General features: G+C 37.3%; 1 protein-coding gene across 1 annotated transcript in view; it reads right to left on the bottom strand.

Moving 5' to 3' along the window:
- Nucleotides 1-604: 604 nt before the first annotated feature.
- Nucleotides 605-15,548, bottom strand: part of LOC121865496 (mitochondrial uncoupling protein Bmcp-like) — a 41,974-nt gene continuing 27,030 nt past the window's right edge. Inside the window, exons 3-9 of the mRNA XM_042365004.1 lie at nt 13,439-13,589; nt 11,646-11,782; nt 8,733-8,875; nt 8,435-8,559; nt 5,231-5,291; nt 4,865-4,972; nt 605-2,091 (exon numbers count right to left, since the gene is read on the bottom strand). Coding sequence (XP_042220938.1) covers nt 1,972-2,091; nt 4,865-4,972; nt 5,231-5,291; nt 8,435-8,559; nt 8,733-8,875; nt 11,646-11,782; nt 13,439-13,589 — 845 coding nt within the window. The 3' untranslated portion in view covers nt 605-1,971. The remainder of the gene's footprint in view (nt 2,092-4,864; nt 4,973-5,230; nt 5,292-8,434; nt 8,560-8,732; nt 8,876-11,645; nt 11,783-13,438; nt 13,590-15,548) is intronic.

Genomic DNA, 15,548 nt, shown 5'->3' on the forward strand with positions numbered 1-15,548 from the left:
ATTTAATTTTTCAAATCATTGATCTCTTCATTTTGTGCATGTTGGCAGCTACCTGTAGAGTCCATACATCTGTGTTGCCCCATGCAGATCTTGCTTTAACTGCTGGTGATGACCCTGGAGCTTTGGTGGGGAGGGTAGGCCATAGGTTATTCCCTAGCAGCAGCAGTGTTTCTTGTGACCTGACTTGGTGGCGGGTCTGGGTTCTGAGGAGGTGTAGGAGCTCTAGGACAGCCAGGGTGCCATACAGAAACTGTTTTGCAGTTATTACCTCTGTTGAATGGTTCCCCTTTGAGTAACTGTGTGTTGCATGTTGTCGTGGGCAGAGACCACACCACGGCTTGTTAGAGGTGCATACTTGGGCCACAGGGCCCCAGTGGTGACACTTGGAACACCTCTGGGTAGGAGGTTGATGGTTACCTTCAGTCCAATAGGCACCATGGATTCAAGCAATTAGTGTTAATTAATAACCCTTCAAATAATTAAATGCATTTTGAATATTTAAGATGTCAATTATGCTGTGCATACTATGTTCAAACCAACAAAGACCTTGATATCCATGTGGAGTAGTTAAAAGGAGTGAAAATTCAAGGTAATAGAATACAGCTTTCAGGTTTGTAAATTTTATTTGGAAGAATAAGTTATTCAGTATCACTTGCACCTTTCTACTCTCATTCATTCCCAAACAAGTACAGTATGTATTTAAGGAAACTGGTCTTTATATGTTTTAACATGGCAGAACTGGAAACCCCCAAACTTCACATTCAAATTTCAAACAGTCTTACATATTTAAAGATCACAAGTACAACATTCAAACTTTAGATTGAAATTTGGGTAAATATTTATTGGCAGATCTTTTTTGCAAGATTAAATTGCTTACGTACCACAATAAATCACTGCACCATATCTGCATTTGAGGTCACCCACACCTTACAAAAATAGATCATTTCAGCATCATGTAAGAGATGCTGTCAACTGCAGTCAATTATGGCAGAGTTTAGGAGTGAGCTACATTTTACTTTCTACAGCCAATGATTCTTTTTTAGTATGAGTACTTCAAAGATGTAAAAATTGATAAGCCAAATTTAAAGACTAAAATACATTTACTGTACTAAGTGTAATAACTATAAAACTTGACAAGTAATAAATATTTCCATGCTCACTGTCTAAAAAAAATACAGTTGACAATATAATAACTGCCACTTTAATCTCCACCAAGATCTTTGGTTTCAAAATGGCATTGCCACACATAGTCCAAGAACAACAACTGTAATATATGAAATACTCAATTGTTTGTGAATTTGACAATTCATTTCATCAAACTAGTTTTATATACACTTTATCCCTAAATTTACACAATTTCTTTCATCACATTAATGCATTATGCATTTATTCAAGCCTGATGGAATATTTTCACTGCAGGAATGATGAACAGGTCATGCCAGAAATTTTTGACATCTTATACTTTTGGTTATAACAAAGAATAATACTAAACACAAATGATGATGACTCAATGCATCATATACAAATGGAAGTGAAATAGGACTTACTTCATGAACAATATGAGATCCTCTCAGGTTGGTTTCTTCCAAGATTGTCAAGAACTTGATAAATGTGAAGAACCAGCTCTGAGCCCCAAGGTAAAAAAAAAAAAAAAAAAAGAGTAAGGAAATAAAGGCCTTCCCAACTGGAGCACTTTGCTTATCATTACATTTTTCCTTTTCACAAATATCAACATTCATTTGTGATGATTATCAAATCTTATTAGATTTGGGGAAAAAAATATTGGGAAGTCCCATGTATCACGAAAAATTTTATATTTAAAACAGTAAGAATATGAAAATTTTTACAGGACCTTTAATGCAGTACTGATTAAATGCCTGGTAGATCTTGATGCTGAGGTGATCTTCTGAATAGACAGATGAGTTCGTCAATTAAGCTGAATTCAGAAGATGACGTACAGCACGGATAAACTTAATAAAACTTCTTCAGTTGCTCAAAGGTAACAAAGAAGATTATGTTCCATGGCCCAAGTCTGAGCCATGTAGGGATGAAGCCCTTGTACAGGGCTAAGGGTCCCTCTGCTTTTACTGTCTGGAGAAAGAAAAAAAAAATTACATTCTATATCTTGCATTTAGTTAACAAACCATCGGTTCAATGATTCACACATGCTACCATGGAAAATGTGTTTGATTACATCCAACCAACAACTTATCCAGTTATGAAACAACTATAATAATAAAAGGTCACGTCTGTCTCCGTTCCAGCCATAGCTCCAAAACAGATGCAGTTACAGAACTGAAACTTTACACACATACTAATTGGGACATTAAGGAGTATTCAGTGTGTGTGCAGCCAATCATGACACCCCCCCCCACACACTTTCAGGGCACCAAACTTTAAATAAATAAAAAATAAAAACATTATTTTAAGTATTTTTATTGTCAATGGCTAGTTAGTTTTCCATTGCTGTGTGTAGTTTGCAACCTTAGGGGTAGTGGTGTACATAAACTAAGCTATTCACTCAAAGTATACAACGGAAGCCTAGCATAATTGACATTTTAAATAATGCCTCTAAAATGTCTACAGGTATGAGACCATTTATCCAGGATTCCTGGATAGGGTTTTTTCTGTAATTTGGAATGCCAGGCCAAAAATGCATGGTAAACCCTCTGTAACTGGCTGAAATACAAGGTAATAAGATCAGACATTTTCAGGGTGTCTGTAATACTGTATATTCAAATATCTTGGTTTGCCATTAGAGGAATGTTGTCTGTAGGATTGGATGCTATGATGCAACCTATTCATTTTATATAACTTTATATGTTGAATGCCTTCCCACAATTCTATTTTGTTGGACGCTTGTATTCCATAAGTAAACAAGTTTGTGTCTGTACAGTACTGTACATATATTTTTGGGAAGCTGTATTGCTGGCGGTTAACTGTGTGTGCAATAAACAAGAAAACCCACACCATGGACGTATAAATCATCCCGGGTAATTGAATCTCTACCAGAACGTCAGCAATGAGAATGGGATTATAATAGAGAGTTGTACGAGTCATGACAAGTGACAATAATCATTGTTGGCAGGTATGTGAGGTGGCTTGATTCATACATAACAGTGTCATGACTTTTCTCAATTAAGTGAAAATTAACATGCTTCAATGCTAGTCTTAAGAAAATATATATAAAGGGGATTTAAAACTTATGGACACTTATTGAGGTTTTAAATATTCTGAACAGGTTTAAATATTTTAATGATCATTAATTAACACTAATTACTTGAATGTTCCAGTTTTGAACCAAGACGCATAATCATGTAAAAGAGTACCTCTATGAAATTTGAACAAAATCTGTCATGACCTCATGTGCCATAATGTAAGGGGTCGGGTATTTTTAGGGCAACTAATGACTTTTTCCCGTTAAGTGAAAACTCGCATGCTTAAATATTAACTCAATTTAAAACTTGGGCACAGCATAATGACATTTGAAATATTCTAAATGTGTAATTATTTAAAGGATTGTTAAGTAACACATATTACCCATGTTTTTTTTATTCTGAGCCCAGATCTTTAATCAGCATGTAAAGACCTCATAATTATGTATTCTAGAAGCCAGATGTCCAATAGGGCGGGGCCAAAAAAAAAAAAGAGTTGCCAACTAGGATTTTCAAGGGGCTGTTATGGTGCGACTTCTCCTATGTACCTTGTTGAAAGTAGCTTAAATGTACGCCATTACATTAAAACTTAATTCAAATCATCGGCATATATACATCAAAAACATATAAATAGTATACAGTACAGTAGTAATAATGAAAGCATAAAAAAGCAAAAATGATAAGATTTGTGCACACAATGTATCACAGTCACTCGATACTCACTCGCCTTAGCAACCCTCCAATTTCTACACACTCGCCACCTGAAGATTCATAAAACTTTATCCCTTATGTTAATTATTTCTTTTTGCACTTTCTGGATGCATATCAATCCAAATTTTTTAGTTGCAAAATACTTTAATCCTTATGATTATTTTTTTTTTTACTTTTTGTATGCATGATTGAGTATGAATGTAAGAAAGGAGAGAAAATGAAGACAATAAGATACACAGAATCTACCCCAAATTACGAGTTGAAAAAACTATTAGTCCACAACTTAACATACAGCTCACTATGGGGAATGGTTGAAAATATCCCCACTTGGCCCAGGAATTACTTTTGGTGCTAATTTAAATAATTTCTTCCAGAACATAGCCGGTTTTTGGAGCGTTCCATATACCGGGACGCAGGATAAATAGTCCCATACCTGTATGCATTAGGCAACTAAACCTGAATGTTATTTTAAAATCTTAGCTTTGAAGAAAAAGTTTTTAGTCATACAATATTTGGTTCAATTCTTCAAGCAACATTATGCTTGAATGAAGGAATAATTACAAATGAAATTGACTGCTTTTGAACACTATCAGGGGAATAAACAATAATAAAAAAGAACCACTAAAATGTGAATTTGTTACATGCCCTGCCTCTCTGTATGTTAATAGATTAGTCAATAAATTGTCTTCAAACTGTCTACTAGACCAATATTTTTTAGCTTGGGTATCACTCGGACACTATAGTATCTGCCCCAGGCGAGAAATTGAGTATTTACTAAGTGGGTCCCTGTAATGTGATCATAAAGCTCACTGAAACAATCTTCCTGAAACTAACCCTTATATAACAATACTGAAGTACTGTTTTAGCTCCCTGTGACATTTAATTAAACTATGAAATTCACATAACAGCAGAAACCTGTGTGACGAAGGAGTAAACAATGTTCCTAGATTTATGTCGGCCTCATATAAAGAGGCTGGAGAATATGAAATTATACCTACCTGTACTAAACAGTCCAGAGTGCTTGAATAAATCCTTGAAGTACACACTGCCCCGTTACCACTAACTTGTGCAGGAGATTTCAATTTCCTTTGGTTCATCACTCTTGTCTGTAAAAATGATTATCTTTTTACTCTTAAGCACAAATGGAAAATGCTGTAAGTCATACATAAACCAAATTCAGTATATGTACATCCATCATGAACAAAACTAATACAAGCGGTTTCAATCAACTTCTGTATAGCCATCAATAACAAGGCTAATAGCTATTTAAATAATATAAAGACAATTAAATTCTTGATTTGTACAGGTAAACATGACTTTAGTGTCTCCACTTATAAATTATGCAAGACTCTTTGTACACTCACTCGCACAACATCAAGTGGCGTCGAGGCAACGGCACCTCCTAGGCTTGATATGAAGCTCGATCTGTCATGAGAAAATTATACCATTTATTCAATGTTCAACTACCTGCTTGACACCTCCGTTCCATTTGATAATGTATTTATTTGGTATTTCCTTCCCTTTCCCCATTTTTCCTTTTAAAGACACGAGCTTTCCAAATTTTCTTTATTTATACACAGTATTTGGATTAATGGTAACTTGGTAACTTCTCACTGTCTGATTTTAAAGTAAAAAAAAAAAAAAGTGCCCAAAGCATGCATTCACAATATAAACAGTACAATTAGTGAAGTTCCTTTGACAACATGCTCTTTAAAACTATATATTCAATAATCTTCATTCAATTCTGTTGATGAATTTGTATAATTCTGAGTTGACAATGTGTGCCTGTATAAATGAGTCCATGCACTTCTTATGGAAAAGCACATAATTATCAGTGAAAAAATACCTAAAAATAAGAAGAGCATTTGCAAATGAAACAAAGTTAAATGTATCAGCCAGTGAGATGTTTGTACTTAATTTGCTCAAACCAATTAAATATACTGTAACCTTAGATTTTCCATATTTTTATAAGTTACTCATTATGAAAATGAAAATGTGATGAAATGAGAAATTATGATGTAAAGGTACAGAGAGTGTATAGATCATAGAGAAAAATCAACTAAACTACTACACAATATGGTGCATTTATATTACTGTAAACTTTCATACAATTGCTACAACCTTTGAACTTTGAAAAACAAAAGTTCAAATACCTGTAAAATTTAATTTAATAGTTGTCAATGAAAATATATACCTTTACTGAGGGAGGGCATGTCTTCGGGGATATTCTTAAAGGAATTAATGTTACATTTTCATTCAAAGCTTCACATTGTTTTGAAGTACAGTACAGTATTTACAAGATAATAATTGTTTGGTTAGATCATTGTATATCACACATAAACAATACAAGGGCTTATTTCATTAGTACTGTACCATGAACAATCTTCCAGGTTAAGAAATTTAATGCAAAATGGATGAGCAGTAGTCGAAGTTGGCATTGCAAGTTAGAGGGAATCACAGAAGTGATTATGAAAATGATGGTGATGGTGAGGCACTAGTGATGAAGATGGTACAATACAGGTCAGGTTCTCAACGTTACATGGGACAAGTCACTCCCGAGAATCATGGCGGTTCCTCAGCTAAGGGCCCCACAGTCCCTCCGGGACTGGGGACCCGTGCCGGGTAAGTGGTCTGGGACCGGGGTTTTGGGATCCGTTGCCAGGTCCCGAAGGACCCTTGATTCATCCCGGACATGCGTTTGCGAAACATCTGGAATGGACACACGTGAAACTATGTGGTGGTCGCCAAGGACGTACCACCAGGAAAGGATATGAGTCGACACACAAAACCAGGTCATGAATACAGTACAATGTTTACACATTTGCCATTATCTCTTGCCTGACTGATTTACTCTAAACATACTAACATTAAATTGACCCATTAACTTAAGTTTTAGCTTTTGATAACTAACCTCACTTTAGTTCCCTTCCTCACTAAGGAGATGAAAAGCATCATTCATTCGATCTTACATTCTATGAGATGAAAATTATTAGTCAAGTGTTAACATGCAGGTTTGTAACTGTAGGTCAAATTGTTTCATAATCAGATGCTTTTTTCTAATTTAGGGGCTGGTTATAATTCTAAAAATATAAGATATGGACATCAGAACTTTTCAGTAAGTACCACAATTACAAAATTTTGGGCATTCCACTTGAATCTAGAGGATTTCAATGTGATACAATGTAGACTGGGGGTCTTATGTACAAGCAAACACAGAAGTCATCCACAACTTCATGAAAAAATTTGAATTTCCACAAAATGTAAATTTTCTAACAAATGTACTGTATGCCATGGACAAATATGCACTAATTCTCATAAAGATTGATTTAACAGTTTCCTCTGGCCAAAATTTCATATAACTAATAATCAATAATGCAGGTAATATGATTATATTACTGTATTGTATATTTATGCCATGAATGTTTCAATTCCTAGTGGATATTTTAATGCTGATAAGTGAAAACTAATATGGTACTGTACTGTAACCAGAAAAGGTACTAAAGAATAAAAAATTAATTCTTACTTTCAAATAACTGTACCAAATAAAACAGAAGAAAATTAAAATAAATCCTTGCTAGTAAGTAACTAACCCTGAAAGATATGAAACCCTGTTCAAAGTTCAGAGGGTTGCTGGGTATGAGAATATTGGCAAGGTTTTACATATAGGTAGCCCAAGATGGATGGTTTGGGCTTGTGAAGAGAATGGGAGAGAACAACTGGGTCAAGAGATGCAATTGTTTGAATATAAAAGGAAGGAAAGCTATAGTTGAACAAGGAGGACAACAGAGAGAGGTTGTAAAAGACCCTACAGCCTCGACAGCTGCCATCCCCTGATAACCACTAAACCCCACAAAAGGATTGAAAATTACCATAAAACAAAAATGATGAATAAATAATCGATAAGTATAGACACCTAGACTTGATTACCACTGACTACAAACATTGAAAAAAAATTATTCAGAGTTTTTGTGAAGTGTATTCAGGTACAGACCCTAAAACAGTTTCCAAATGGAGTCACTGCAATTTGGCATTCAGTTACTCCTATAACAAGGTGAGATGCTACTCAGGACAAATACAATTTACATACCAATTAGATAGAAATTTATAGAGTAGGTGTGGTCATGGAATTTTATAGAAAGGACGAGAAATATTAAACAAACAAGTTGAAATTTGTGTTAGAAATGGTTCTTTACGCCACAAACCAATATTAGTAAAGGGGACAAAAAGGATATGAAATACTGTAACAGTAAATATATGCAAATACAGTACCTGTATGAGCTACAAATAGCCATCATCAGGACTAGTGTGTTAAAAAGACTATTAGATATAATGGAGAGGCAATTTAATTTTAAGGAAGCTTGTCCTTTTCCTCACCGGGAAAATATTAGAATATTCATCATAATACTATACTGTAGTGGAATGCCCTTTTCATTCTACATCAAAAGATAGGTTACCGATGTCCATATGATTCCAATGTACTTCCCAGATCTCAAGTTTATTCTAAATTACAAGACTGCCCTCAGTTAAAACACACCAAACAAAAGTACAGAACTCGCAAAATAACTTACAAGAAATGGTTTGTTGCATTGTCGGGTAGCACATTCATCTTTATAAAATAGTGTTTGCACATATCATATATTGGCAATTCTACACCCACAATCACACCTGCTCTCTGAGCTGTAGGACACACTCCCTGAAGATAGACAAATTATACGTTATACAGAACCTGTGACTACAATTAGCCTATTTGTCCATGCTGTATTACATCATGAAATTATTCTTCCTCTCAATACTCATGTAATTAGTGGTAGCTTAAGTGTATCTAGCAATTTACAGACATTATCACTTTCATAATGGAAGACCTACCCTCCATAAACCCTGTATGCCCTCCTGGTTATATATGCTGAGGAATGCTTGAGGAAGACTCTTCTCCTTGAATTCTGCACGTCCACTTTGTAATCGCACCTTAAGCACGTCTGTAGGGTTGGCCATGGAACTTGCCACCACTCCTGATGATTATGTAAACATTGTATTCCACATACTGTACTCGTACAGGGCCACGGGGCATAATAATAAACAAATATAAAAATCTATTACAGTATAGTCTGCATTTACGCGGTTTTTGTTTATGTGTTCGGTCATTTACGCGGTGCCTTGCCAGAATGAAAATGCTTTAATTAAGTGGTAAATTTGGTCATTTACGCGGCGAGCAGCTGGAGAGGTCCAGACCGCCGTGCCATTTTTTTACCCACGCGGTTCATTCTTGACCATACGAGGAAAGCAGAGCAAAGAGTGGTGCGCATTAGGCCGCTCTTACGTTATCGCTGACGTCATATGACGTATCGGACTGTGATTGGGCCACGCATCCTTACCTCCCTCCGCCGCTAACTGTGATTGGTCTAATGTAACATGACGTGCTCTGCCACCAGAGGGTATAAGTCGCTGACCTAGCAGGGCCTGTCTCATTCTTCTCAGTCCGCATATACAGTTCTCTCTCGTGCCCGCAATTCCCCTCACAACGGCTTCTGCGGGACCCCCACCACCAGAGAAAAACATTGAATTTCCTGGACCAAGCCATGATAATGCGAAGGAAATCATCGAGTTGGGGGAGAAAATTAAGCTCATCCTTGACAACGACCCAGACAAGCATTGGTATGAAGCGTCTAATAACCATCTGACGAAAGTTATGGAGCCGTATATCCAGATCTATCTCGACAACATCAATGCTAGTCGTCAACGTAGTATTGAGGACTTCCTCGCCCGCAACCCACCACAACCACAGCCAGCCCAAGTCAGTGATAGTGATATTGACAGTGAGGATATGGACTTTGAGGGGTTTGTCTGGGAGGCCCTGCAATCCTCTGCGAGTAGTGAAAGTGATTCACCGGAGGGCAACTAATCTGCCCTCTGCCTTGGAACCAGCCGCCATCCACGTGTGCCGACCCATCTTTTCTTCTAACGTAAGAGTTAAAAAACCTAATATTATTGATATTTCTCTTAATTATTAATTGTGTGTGAATATCATCATAAAATTAAGATGTTATTTTTACTACAACGTACGCATTGTGTCGAAAAAAATGGAGTTTGGGGGTCGGCCCAGTCTCTATTTCAATTAATCCCATATGTTCTGTTATTTCATTTACGCGTTTCTCGTTTTACATGGGCCTCCACGGGTTCAATTGACCGCGTAAATGCAGACTATAATGTACTAGATGGTAAGATTTTACCTACAAAGATACTCTCAATATGCTGGGTTCCAAATTGTCAAATTTGAGTACAGCATTGTAATTAATGTGGATTCATGACCCATGAAAAAAACATTACTTGTAGACTAACTCCATTTCCCTACCAGGCATGAACCAGTGACCCTTAGAACAGGAAGCAAGCACTATAATAAATGAACTGACACACTCCATGTTGAAGAGAGAGAGAGAGAGAGAGAGAGAGAGAGACACATGGATATGATCACAATCCAGAAACCTTGGCAATAAAGGGACTCGGGTCCTTCCTGTAGTCATGTATAGTCTCTAAAAAAAAAGTATTGTTAGCCATAGGTTTGATGTGATTGGAGTCTTTCCGAGCATTATTACTCAACCTGTTTCTGAACGGTTGGTAGTTCTACATCCGTGACCTTTGAGCATGAACGAGTACAGTATATACATTTTCGAACAATGTGAATCTCCTGAGGCTTCAGATCATATATTACACAAATTAGAGTGGATGTCATAAATGGACACCAATGCCCTGCCAGTCATCAAAGGATCTTACATTGGCTGGAGCGAGGAATTATCAGGGAGACATCGCAAGATGTGAAAGGTGCTATCATTGCCCTTCACAATGAGGGTATACGACTATACGTAACGCTGAGATGCCACAGTGAAATGAGATGAGCGAACCCAGAGCATCATGATGGGTTAGCAGGAGCAGATCCAAGGGGGGGGGGTGATCCTGAGGGTCCAGACCCCCCTTTTCATCAGAAAATTCCAATACTCAAACTTTTTGCAAAGTAAAAAGTAATTACTATTGAACTCAGAATATTTCCTAATATCAAGTGAACATGCCTTCAAAATAGCCACAAATGTCTTACAATTGGGGGGGGGTGGGGGGCTCTGTTTCTTTAAGTCCCTTGATATGAAACCTTATTTCAGTGTTAAACCAATGCAATTTGCCTATCAGTACTGTAACATGGTAGATCCTATGTAGACCAATATATTGTATATTGCTGCAGCTGTTCACTCTAACATCAAGTACTATTTGCTTCTTCTCTCTCCATAAATCAGACATATCGTGAACAACATGATTAGGCATATTGTGAAACCCTGTATAAATGAAACTTCATTACTACAATGAAAGAATGATGAAATGTCAGTTTTGAGGTCTGCCTCAGTTTCGGTTATAATGTTCTGAAACACTTCCAATTAATGTATATTTCAGTGTTACTGTAATCATCAGTTAGTGGCTTGTTTACATATGCCTTGCTTCTACTCAGCACGACAATGGATTTCATGCTATACAGTACTGAAGTATTTAATATGCCACACAAAGACGACTCCCTCTCCCAATCCTACTCCGTTGCTGATATGGCAAGCAGGTGTACCAACATATGATGATGTACTTTGTCTAATGACTGTCTAGTCACTCTAGTGTTTCAAATTGTAGCGATGGAAAATCTAATGATGCTTTTTTGTGGGACTTTTCATGCAATCATGTTTACATTATTTTTATATACAGGGTATAACCAAATTGCAATGTTTCTCAAAAGAACTTCCTAAAATTTACCTGCTGTGACTGCACAGAATACATTGATGCCGAGTCTTTCTTCATTGGGATTATTCACTAGCATCTGTTTGAGCGAATAGTAAATACCAAACTTGATAGTTCCATATGTTGCTTGACGTAGCACTGCTGGTGCAATTCTGTAAAAAGAACATAGAACATAATTTTTTTATAAATATAATTCTTGTGAAAAATGAAATCCTGATGCACTGTATCTCACGAGTCCTTAAAATAAATTTTACAGTTTAGTTACCACCCTAGAAAACTTTTCCATCTATCTAAAGAGAGTTTCCTGATCTTCTTTTTGCCAAAACAGCAATAAACCAAAACATCAATGTACTGTACCGTTACCCTATACATTATCATTAGGTGCTACTGGCTCCAAAAATATGCATTTACTGTCTTGGTCATCTACCACCTGCTCTATACACTTGTACAGTGGTCCCTCGGTTAACGAGATTTCGGTTAATGAGTTACCTTCCATAAGATTCTTAACTTCGGTTAACGAGCAATCCCTCGATTAACGAGTTTCTTACGAGCTGACCTGTACATGTTTTCGCTTGCATTTGGCGGTCCACCAGCTGTAGTATTAGTCCGCCAGTACAGTGATCGGTTCTAGGGCTTAAATTCCTTACCATTTTAGTAAATATCAGGAAGTTTATACTATTCAATAATTTTAAAAGTTTAATATTAAATTTTTTAGTAATTTTAACAATTAATGAACATGCCATCCAGCCTGCCAACACACCATACAGGCGTCAGTCTTTGTGTCTTTTCAGTGGAGGTAACATCTTGCTTGAGACTCTTCAACTAAATGCTTTTTTCTGTGTTTGCAAACAAATTATTGGTCATTTTGAAATTTATTTTACACATTGACAATATATAATGCAGTGCAGTGTTGATTTAAAGAACATAATCTTGAATTACACCAAGAGAATTAAAATTTTATGGGTGAAATGGCACCTTGGGGTGACCTCTCTTCCACCCCAATGTCTTCTCTTCTCCTCCACCCCCATTCTAATTCCCATCATCATCATCCAGGAGCCTTCTACATACACACCTCAAAGTAAGTGTACTTTTCTACCTTTTTTGTTGAATTTAGGCAATTTTCGGTGAGCTGGAACCAATTACCCCAAAACCCATTGAAACAATGGTTTCGGTTAACGAGTTTTTCGGTTAACGAGCAACCTTCTAGAATGGATTGTGCTCGTTAACCGAGGGACCACTGTACAGTATGTAGTCTGGTTTTACGCGGATATTTTTTTTATGGAGAAGGCCATTTACGCAGCACCGGTCAGAAGAGATAATTATTATTTACACAGTGAATTCCATCATGTACGAGGCAAGCAGCAGGGCGAGGTGCTGGACGCTGACGTCAGACTCACGCCAGTGACGTCGCAGACTGTGATTGGGCCATGTATCCTTACCACCCACACACCCCCTCCGTCGGGCACTGTGATTGGTCTAAGCATCCTTGCCAGCCCCGCTCTTCACAGCGTCAGTCTCACTGTCTCTGCGTTTATTCAATCGTGCCCAGGAACCAGTGCTTTATTTTTCTTTCTACACAATGGCTTCCGCTGGACCCCCACCACCCCCGAGAGGCCCTGAACTACCTGGCCCAAGCAGCGCCAAGCCCAGTCACTATTTCAATTAATCCCATAGGTTGTTATTTTATTTACGCGTTTCACTTTATACGCAGACCTCCATGGGTTTAATTAACCGCGTAAAACCAGACGACAGTATACTGTATATATGTTGTGATAAAAATAAAATAAAAACTTCAATCTGCCACTCACCCAAAATAGAGAGCCCTAATTCCTTCCTCGTGGGATATCTTAAGGAGTGCATGGAGCATTCCCCGGTAGCGTTTTGTGATCACCTCCCCGGCATCACTTCGTCCACCTTGAATCTGGAGCCGAGTTTTGGTCGTGTCAATGGGAAAAGTCCCTGCAAAGAAGATTAGCTGTCGTTACACAGAGAAAACAATAAAGATTCAAATTGAAGATCAATAAAATATGAAATGTGTGATAACATGACTGCCCTCATTGTACAGCAAATTTGAAAAAGGGGACATATAACAAATTATAAAAATACCTGTACCGTATTGTGGAACAGACTTTGTCTAGTTATAATAAATACCGTTATTGATAAATTGTTGTTTACATTACATCTACGTATTGAAGATAATCACGTCCAGTTTACTGTAATAAAAATATCTTCATTGACCCAAGAGCTACTATGACACTCCTTGCAACAAGGCAATCTTGAAGATATTTAACTATCATCAGTAAAGACCTTCAACAGGCATTGGAATTTGGTGTTCTATATTTTCAAACATCACCCTGATGGCAGCTGTTGGGTGAAATCATAATGGGATACCCCCTCCCTCACTACCATCAAACAGGTGTTATACCAGCTTAGAAATTACAGCAGAGACCAGGGAATACAGTACAGTACAGCTTTGGTAACTTGGAAGCCATCATGGACGTTGAAACCAAGTTTTACTGCTGGATGTCCTTCCCAATGCCAACCCACAGGGTGAGAACAAATGGCAAGGCATACTGACTTCAGACACCCGGGAACAGTTATCAAAATATCTGCTGCAATTTCCACCTGGACGATCGTCTGTTTTATATGGCTTATCCTTTTTAGTTCCATGATCAGGTTAGGTTAGGCCGGGTCGGGTCACGTTTGGCAAGGTTATGTAATCAATTCAAATGTTATGCTCCAGTAAAAGGTTTAGTCTTCCTGTGACCCTGACCTCTGACAAACTTCAATTAATCCACACTTTCTTGAGATGACACGTCCTCGTGCAACCTTTCTGAAATATCTGCATCGATACAGAACAAAGATTTGACCTTAATTCAGCTGGGAGCCTCCACATACAATACAGCGAAACATAACACACAAATAATATACACATCCGTAAATGTTAATACTCTCTTGAATTTCGGCAATTTCGATTGAAACTAAGAGTGCACTATAATAATAATAATGTTACCGTTATCATATAATGGATTTTACATTATCATTGTACTCAGGAAAGAACCACTATCGTTGTTAATTCGGCAAAAACTGTTATTGTGGGCAGCAAAGGTAATGTATTAAGAGAGGGGAGGGAAAGTTGGGTACGGGTTAGGTACTGCAGTGTGACGGTGGAGTAGCCTCATCTAAGCAGTCATCACATGGTCACTTACAGTAGGCTCCCCCAAAAATGAACACATGACTACTTCAAATTAATAATTCAGCTATTTCTTACTGCTAAACAATAAAACATCAGTGCATTTAACTCGAGTCTCTGATTAAATAACTTTTTAAAACGATATAAATATTGCTAACTCATCCTTAAAATCAGATACAATAGTGGACAAAAATCATATTCCTACATGAAACGGTCATAGGAATTAAACGCTACGAATAACCTTAAGGGTGTCCACTGTGAACTGTATATGTTCTAATGCCGTACATAACCTCGCAAGTCAGGGATCAACAACGCTAAATTTGTTGGTAAATAATATCCCTAAAATTGCTTTATTAAGTTGTTAATGAAATTCGAATCTAGATTTTAAAGCACTACCATAACCGCTAGCACAAGTGGATATAAGCATTCAAATCTCACGAACATGTCATTCATTGTACAGGAACTTTACGAAAACGAGGAAAAGTAGACCTCTACAATCACATCCGTTGAAGGTACTGGGGAACACTACCAGCAGTAGCACGGACAGTACACGTGCCTAGCCTTGTAACACTTCAAGGTCACGGAGCATCAGTATCTTCCACCCTCTGTTCTACGTGGGAACAATGAGACTGCTCTTTATTTCAAAGGTTAATTACACCGTGTCATCTTCACACTTCAAAACCTTAAGAAAATTAAAACTGAACTCGAAGGCGCGGTGTCTCCAA

Source organism: Homarus americanus, unplaced genomic scaffold (assembly GCF_018991925.1).
Source record: "Homarus americanus isolate GMGI-L3 unplaced genomic scaffold, GMGI_Hamer_2.0 scaffold25483, whole genome shotgun sequence".
NCBI classification, from domain to species: Eukaryota; Metazoa; Arthropoda; class Malacostraca; order Decapoda; family Nephropidae; genus Homarus; species Homarus americanus.